Source organism: Salvelinus alpinus, chromosome 10, assembly GCF_045679555.1.
Source record: "Salvelinus alpinus chromosome 10, SLU_Salpinus.1, whole genome shotgun sequence".
Taxonomy (NCBI): Eukaryota; Metazoa; Chordata; class Actinopteri; order Salmoniformes; family Salmonidae; genus Salvelinus; species Salvelinus alpinus.
The window spans coordinates 71,102,318-71,111,046 of NC_092095.1; the positions used below are offsets into that span (position 1 = coordinate 71,102,318).

At 42.2% G+C, this 8,729-nt stretch overlaps 2 protein-coding genes across 2 annotated transcripts in view; both read right to left on the reverse strand.

Annotated features, from left to right (window-relative positions):
• The window catches only part of pcca (propionyl-CoA carboxylase subunit alpha), a 71,123-nt gene extending 66,171 nt beyond the window's left edge, over window positions 1–4,952 (reverse strand). Inside the window, exons 1-4 of the mRNA XM_071330854.1 lie at window positions 4,816–4,952; window positions 3,766–3,843; window positions 349–396; window positions 74–142 (exon numbers count right to left, since the gene is read on the reverse strand). Of these exons, the coding sequence (XP_071186955.1) occupies window positions 74–142; window positions 349–396; window positions 3,766–3,843; window positions 4,816–4,869 (249 nt within the window). The 5' untranslated portion in view covers window positions 4,870–4,952. The remainder of the gene's footprint in view (window positions 1–73; window positions 143–348; window positions 397–3,765; window positions 3,844–4,815) is intronic.
• Window positions 4,953–6,015: 1,063 nt separating this feature from the next.
• LOC139532798 (zinc finger protein ZIC 2-like) lies at window positions 6,016–8,729 on the reverse strand. Its single transcript, XM_071330858.1, has 3 exons — window positions 7,517–8,729; window positions 6,857–7,020; window positions 6,016–6,720 (listed from the first exon to the last, which is right to left on the reverse strand). Exons 1-3 carry the CDS (start codon window positions 8,373–8,375, stop codon window positions 6,538–6,540), a joined length of 1,206 nt encoding a protein of 401 aa, XP_071186959.1. The 5' UTR covers window positions 8,376–8,729; the 3' UTR covers window positions 6,016–6,537.

Below are 8,729 nucleotides of genomic sequence, written 5' to 3' on the forward strand. Positions count from 1 at the left end.
CACCAACTCTACAGACAGACTTACCGCGCTGGCGTCGACATTCCCTATACACCAACTCTACAGACAGACTTACCGCGCTGGCGTCGACATCACTGTGCACCGCCACTGTTTTGATACCCATCTTCTTACATGTTTTCATCACCTGCCAGAGGCAAAGAAGAAGACGTGGTATCAACTTTTATTCAATACATCAATAATAATAGTCTATAATGTTTACTAGGTGCTATAGACCTGCTATAGGCGCAGTAGAGAGATGTGGCACGGTATGGCTTAGGAGGGCTTTGATCCTGTCTCTGTCTTTTAACTAAGCACCACTGGCTCTCAGGTTAACATAGCACACAGTCTTACCCTGCAGGCGATCTCTCCTCTGTTTGCAATAAGGATCTTATCAAAGGTCTAGTAGGGTGAAAGGGAAGAAAGAGATTAGTTTGGGAACTCATTGTCACAACAAATCATTTGCTCCTGTGTGTGTGTGTGTGTGTGTGTACCAGTAAACACGTAGAAACACAGTAAGTGAAAGCGTCTGGTTCTGTCTGTCTTTCCGTTCCTCTGGTCTGAACACCTTATTAAATGGAGCGTCTTTCCTCTGTCCCCTCTTACCCCCCCCACTCACAGCTCAACCCCCTGCCTGGCCTACTGCTAAACACTATGGCCAAAGGCACGGTTGGCATGGCGGTTTGAAGATCAAACAGCAGCTCGGAGGATGTGACATGTTGTTTATATTGGGGATGGAGGGAAATGAAGGTTTCCCCTTGTAACATTTAGAGAGAGAAAAGGTAATACTCTGCAAGCAACAAATAAAACACATTCTGTGTTACTCAGGTTCATGTTGACAAACCTCCGCAAGTCATGACAAAGTACTGTATTTAAGCAGAGGTCTGTCAACACAAAGTACTGTATTTAAGCAGAGGTCTGTCAACACAAAGTACTGTATTTAAGCAGAGGTCTGTCAACACAAAGTACTGTATTTAAGTAGAAGTCTGTCAACACAAAGTACTGTATTTAATTTCAATACAGAACTACTCCTATCCTTCCTTGCATCATGTGACAACCCTGCACCCAGTGAGCCATACAACACTTCTATCCAATGTTCCTTCTATACTGCCCCTCCTCCAGGCGCAGAAGAAATGCCGCGCAGACGCAAGAGACTGAACGTCACTGAGTTCACCCCATTAGTTTGCACTACAGGGACTTCGGAAAGTATTCATACCCATTGACTTTTTCCACATTTTGTTATCGTTACAGCCTTATTCTAAAATTGATTAAATAAGATAAAAAATCCTCAGCATGCCCCATAATGACATAGCGAAAAAAGGTTTTTTGAAATGTTTGCAAATTTATAACAAATAAAAAACAAATAGCTTAGTAGTATTCAGACCCTTCGTTATGAGACTCGAAATTGAGCTCAGGTGCATCCTGTTTACATATATCTCAAGGATGATCATTCTACAACTTGATTGGAGTCCACCTGTGGTAAATTCAATTGGTTAGACATGATTTGGAAAGGCACACACCTGTCTACATAAGGTCCCACAGTTGACAGTGCATGTCAGAGCTAAAACCAAGCCATGAGGTGGAAGGAATTGTCCGTCGAGCTCCGAGACAGGATTGTGTCGAGGCACAGATCTGGGGAAAGGTACTAAAACATTCCTGCAGCATTGAAGGTCCCCAAGAACACAGTGGCCTCCATCATTCTTAAAATGGAAGAAGTTTGGACCCTCCAAGACTATTCCTAGATCTGGCCATTCGGCCAAACTGATCAATTGGGGGAGAAGGGCCTTGGTCAGGGAGGTGACCAAAAACCCGATGGTCACTGACAGAGCTCCAGAGTTCCTCTGTGGAGATGGGAGAACCTTCCCGGAAGGACAACCCTCTTTGCAGCACTCCACCAATCAGGCCTTTATGGTAGAGTGGCCAGACAGAAGCCACTCCTCAGTAAAAGGCACATGACAGCCCGCTTGGAGTTTGCCAAAAGGTACCTAAAGACTTTCAGACCATGAGAAACAAGATTCTCTGGTCTGATGAAACCAAGATTGAATTCGCCTGAATGTCAAGCAACACTTCTGGAGGAAAACTGGCACCATCCCTACGGTGAAGCATGGTGGTGGCAGCATCCCTACGGTGAAGCATGGTGGTGGCACCATCCCTACGGTGAAGCATGGTGGTGGCACCATCCCTACGGTGAAGCATGGTGGTGGCAGCATCATGCTGTGGGGATGTTTTTCAGTGGCAAGGACTGAGAGATTCTTCAAATAGCCACCCTTTGCCTCAATGACAATACCGGCCATACCTTGTCACAACATTGATTGGCTCAAACGCATTGAGGAAAGAAATTTCACAAATTATCTTTTAAGAAGACATTCCAGTTGACTACCTCATGAATCTGGTTGAAAGAATGCCAAGAGTGTGCAAAGCTATCATCAAGGCAAATGGTGGCTACGTTGAAGAATCTGAAATATATTTTGATTTGTTTAACACTTTTTTGGTTACTACATGATTCCATACGTGTTATTTCATAGTTCTGATGTCTTCACTATTATTCTACAACGTAGAAAATAGTACAAATAAAGAAAAACCCTTGAATGAGGAGGTGTTGTAAAACGTTTGACCAGTAGTGTATGTAAATATGATTTCAGTTTTTAATTTTTTTAATTAGCAAAACAATTCTAAAAATATGTTTTTGCTTTGGCATTATGGGGTATTGTGTGTATATTGATGACGGGGAAACACGATTTAATCAATTTAGAATACGGCTGTAATGTAACAAAATGTGGAAAAAGTCAAGGGGTCTCAATACTTTCCGAAGGCATAGATCAACGTTTTTTCTGTGATCGAATCAACATTATAATCAGCCCCTTTTCAATGCAACAAGCCAAAACAAATCTAACTTTGCAAGATTGAGTCTGTGATGTTGTATGCGTAGCCAGAGCACAACGAAGTAGAATTCTATTGGCGGAGGAGTGGCCCACGAGCTGTCTTTCAATCCCCTGAGAGTGAATGCGCTTTTCAGATCAGTTCATATCAGAGCACATCTGTTGATATTCTTAGCTAGTTAGTGAGTTATTAGCCCAGTTATAGATAAGTATAGGTCAGCAATGGGGAGTTACTGCCTCCTACAAGAGAACAAAACGTGGAGGCTACATTTCAAGCTGTCTTTGAAAAGCCAGTCAGGTAAAAAGCTTATGTCTTATTAATTAAAGAGGCAGTGCTATATTTTGAGACAGGCTTGAATGTGCAAATAAGCCAATAAGCAGAGGGGTAGTCTACATTGTCTAATTATCTGTATGGTAATAATTGTATTTAGTAAAGTGGTTCTTGCATCATACAACCCAATACAATGTACAGTCACCTATTTGGCCCATGATGTTACAGACTGAGTAAAACAGAATTAATATCAAGCCCTTCATAAATGTAAAAATGTTTTTAAAAGTCTCATACAGTGTAGGCCTGCATTAAACACCACATATAGGCTACTGTAGGCTAGATATCAAAAGCTATTTGCATGTTTAAATGTTATGGGATTTTCTCCATTGGTTTTGTTGGTAGGCCTACATTATGCTCCAATAGCCTATCTGTCTAAAACTGTGAGGGTACAGCCTCTGTTCACTGTAAACGCTCGCCGGAAGCTGCACAACATTCTCACAACTTTCAAGTTTCCACAAGACCTGAAATGTGCTCAGTGCCCCCCCAAAAATGGAGGGAACATTGCTCCTATCCTTCCATGCATCATTGTGACAGCCCTGCACCCTGTGTATCATGTGTTACCTTCTCATTGGAATCATAAACGGTGGAGTACTGTACTCGACTGGACGCCACACAGCATCTGGACTGGAAAGAGGCATGCTGCAGGGAAACATTTCAGAAACATGAACGTTATAGTACCACACGCAAACATCAGAAACATGAACGTTATAGTACCACACGCGAACATCAGAAACATGAACGTTATAGTACCACACGCAAACATCAGAAACATGAACGTTATAGTACCACACGCGAACATCAGAAACATGAACGTTATAGTACCACACGCAAACATCAGAAACATGAACGTTATAGTACCACACGCAAACATCAGAAACATGAACGTTATAGTACCACACGCGAACATCAGAAACATGAACGTTATAGTACCACACGCGAACATCAGAAACATGAACGTTATAGTACCACACGCGAACATCAGAAACACCACTCTTCACTATTCTTTATAATGGGCACATGCCGAACATCACAAAGAGCTGAAGGTTAAACGTGATGGCAGCTGTGTTGTTTCTAGTACACCACCAGCCCCCAGAATTGCTGAGCTGGAAAGAAGGCATATCCCGATATATGATAGCTGTTCAGGTCACAACGTTACATTCAAGGACAGTTTCTCATTCAAAGACAGTTACATTTAGTCATGCGGTTAAGGTTCAACCAGTTCAGGATTGTGTTATGAAGTGTAACAACTTATTAGCAAGATGCTAACGGTTTGGACGCTTTGACATTGACAGAGGAATGGACGAAGCTGTACATTCTCTAATACGAATATAACAAACATTTATACCGCGAAATACAACATTTAAATGTCAGATATGTAAGCATTCTCTACTCTCTTACAAACTTCAAAAGAAGAGAGACGGCCTGAGAGAAGGTGTGTGAGTGGCAGACGGACTTGCTAGCTTGGCAGACTAGCGAAAAGATGTCCGATTGTGTGGTGCTAGAAACTTGCATTAAAAGCATAGATTTTCGGGTGTTTCGGTTTTGCAAGAGCTCTACATGAATTTGAAATAACTAGCTACAAGATTAAGGTTGCAATAACTGACAGCTCACCTTAGCAACAAGCAAAACTCTTTGCAGGGTTGAAGTGATCATGTACGCCGCCATGTCTGTCCGGGTGAGGGGAGCGCAGTAGTGACGTATGACAGGGGAGTGTGCTCCGTCTTCCAATCAAATCGAGTGACCAGAAGTACGTCCGTAGAGCTTGAGGGGTTTCAATGTATTTAGATTTAATGGATCATACAGTAACCTAGTTTTATAATGCAAGTCTCGTCTTACTTCTTTGTCCATCTGTTTTCTCACCTTTTCAAATGATATGAACAACAATGATGTTGAATATTATCAACATAGTAGGCATTTCGAGTGACATGTGGAATTTGTGAACTTTTACAGAGATAAGCCTAGAAGAAATCCATTATTACTATATTTTCTAAATGTAATTTTAGTGTCATACAGTAGAATACAGTCATGTACAATATCAATGTATCTTCATTATTCTCTGGAAATGGGGAAGAAATCTATAAAAACTGAAATGATGGAATTAGGTCTATAGATGGAATTAGGTCTATGTTAGCCTATAGGCTTCTTTCCCCAACTCTTTTACCGTTCTTTCCTGTTGTGTAGTATCTCGTTATTGTCCACTGCAATGACAGGAATAAAAACAGAATACAGCATGCCGTGTACACTCCAACCTGAAAGAAATGACTGTCGCTGTGTTAAAATACTCATACTAACCGCACTATTTGCGATGTAAATTGAGTGTGTAGTACACGGTATGTTAGCATGGGTATTCGAACACAGCGCCAGACTTTGTTCTCCTCGCTGATTTTACTCGTGTTGTTTGTTTTTAAAATGGTCGAATTAATAAACTAAAGGGGTCTCATTTCAATTACCATTTTTTTTTAAACGAACATGAAATAACAAAAAGTTATATTTCTCATAAACAATAGTTTGGTGGTGATCAATCCAAGTTGTCCAGCCATATTAAGGATTAAGACATTACTTTAAAAAACCCATTGGAGTTCCAAATAAATAATTAATCACTGAATTGATGATTCTGAACAGAAGACCCATGATAATTTATGCATACATGTCATTTATTATCTTACATATCATTAGGGTACATACAGAATTTAGACTTATATATATAAGTAAAATAAATTCCATATCATACTTGTTGGTGCAGGGAGCCGTTCAAACTGAACTTTCTTTTAATGCAAAACATTTACAGAGAGACACGAATTAAAAAAGGAATTAAGACATCAGATTCATTTTATTAACAAATTTCGAAACATAATAGACTTACAGCAAAACAAAACAGCAACTTTCTTTTTATATAAATTATGTCTCAACTGGGCATCTCAAGAGGTCGTTCATGGAGGACAACATATTCAACCTGTTCAACTTCAACCAAAACTCGTTTCCAATAAAAAAAAAACACGTGCACAATTAAACTAAGGTTAACTTTGGCACTTATTTAAAATATTTTAAAATATTTAATGTTCAGTCTCAAACTCCCAATCAACTATAAAAATAACCGATCTCAAAATGACAGCGAAAGACTGATATGAGAATCATAATACTGATAATTAAACAACCATCGAAAGAAAGATAACGTTTGTTATTTTACATGAGACATTTTCTTCTTTGGCTTCCAATGTTTTAGTGCAACGTTCTTGATTCATATTTCAATCGCGCGTAAAGCGTCCATTTAGGCCAGTCATATGCTCATTGTATGTTTTGCCGTCGTTTTCCCGTTATTCTTGAGTGTGGTCCTCAGACATACCACTCACTGAAGTTGGACGAGAGGTTGCTGTGTCCGCTACCGAGGACCGCAGAGTCCGGGGACATGTTGCTCTGGGTCTCCGAGACAGGGGACACTAAACTCGGGGGCGTCGAGGACTCATACCCGCTGCTGGCTCCGGGCGAAGTGTCTGCTACTGACAAAGAATCGTGCACCTAAAATAAATAAAAACAAATCTGTCAAAATACACTCTCAAAGATGACTACAATTTAGGCACAAAAGTTTCCACAATTTTGTCACAGAACAAAGCTGTCCAGGATAAGTATATTTTGGCACAGAGAGAAGGCTGACCTTCATGTGTTTTCTCAGAGAGCTGGGGTGTGTGTAGGACTTGTCACACTTCTTGCACAGATAGGGCTTGTCAGACGTGTGAACGTGCAGGTGTTTCTTGCGGTCACTGCTGTTGGCGAAGCGTCTGTCGCAGCCGAAGAAATCACACATGAACGGTTTCTCCCCTGGAAGAGAACAGAATGAGGAGATTAGTTTAAATGTGTTTGTTGGTTTAAATACAGTCACAGTTGTTTTCAAATATCTGATACGATTTAGCTATAGGCCCTGCCGATAAAACCCAAAGCACATCGACAAATAAAGACATGGGAGAGTTATGAATCATTTTTGAAGGACACACGCAGTACACCAGCCTGGGGACACTTACCTACAAACCTTCTAAACGACCTCACTTCATACAAAAGTCAAATCAGATATCTAAAACTGACGTTTATATCCATGAGATATTCAACCTGCAGACATCAAATCAAAATCAAATCAAACTTTATTCGTCACATACAAAAAGTGTAGACCTTACCGTGAAATGCTAACTTACAAGCCCTTAACCAACAGTGCAGTTCAAGAAGAGTTAAGAAAATATTTACCAAATAAACTAAAGTTTAAAAAAAATATAAAAAGTAACACAACATAACAATAATGAGGCTATATTTCGTTTTAAATTACCTGTGTGAGTTCTCTTGTGTATCTTCAAGTTCTCAGAGCGCGCAAAGACCTTGCTGCACGCGGGGAACGGGCACGCGAAAGGCTTCTCTCCAGTGTGCACCCGAATATGATTCACCAGCTTGTATTTGGCCTTGAACGATTTGTTCTCGCGCGGGCACTCTTCCCAGAAGCAGGTGTGGCTACTCTGCTCGGGCCCACCGACGTGCTCCACGGAGACGTGCGTAACCAGCTCGTGCATGGTGCCGTAGGTCTTGCCACAGCACCGGCTCGCCCCGCCGGGCTGATCCGGGTCTATCCACTTGCAGATCAACTCTTGTTTGATGCACTGCTGCCGCATGAAGCGGAAGAACGCGGCTGGGTGATGGTGGTGGTGAGCTGCCATGCCCATGTTGTGACCCATGGCCCCATATTGGCCGTAAGGGTCGCTCCTTGGACCGGAAACATGGTGATACTGGTCCGCTCTCCCGAATACCTCCCCTGGTAGTCCCAACCGGCCGCCCAGCACGTTAGCAGAACCGTGAGGCTGGTCGTGCATCCCGGGAAAGAGGAGGTGTCCATGCCCGTGGCCCTGGCCCTCTACGTGTGAGTGATGGAGAGACCCAGCCATAGTCCTGAGGAGAGAGTGCTGATCGCTGGCAGGGGAAGAGTCTCCGAATCCCCGGTTACGCAGGATAAAGTCCCGTGAGGAGTTGGCGTAGGATGGGCCATACCCGGGTCCCTGGCTGGCGATGTGGACCGACTCCATAAAGTTGGGGTCTCTCTCCTGCATCTCGACTGGTGAATGCGCTGAGTGGTGCCTTTGGAACGCGCTCGCACTGACCCCTGTGCCTGATTGCTGGTGACCTCCCTCCAACAGCATCACAGCACGAGCCTGGGCTCGATGAATGGAATGATGCGCAAAGTAAATATTTGAACTGTAGGCGTGCGTAGAAAGCGGTTGAAGAAGTGTCCAAAAGCTCTAAATAAAAATATGTTTCTTTCTCAAATGAGGACTCAATATCTAACTGCAAAACACATTCCAGATCATTCCTAAGCACCCCAAGGAGAAAGAAACTTCCCCAAACTGTAAATGGATAGTTTTGCAGGAGTCTCAACAGGAATTTGCCAGGTAATTTACCCGGGAATTAATAAAGGTCTTGTTGTGTATCTTCAGAATGCTGTTTGTAAGTATGACTGTTCACTACAACGTGAAAATGCTTATCCCAGGGTCTTC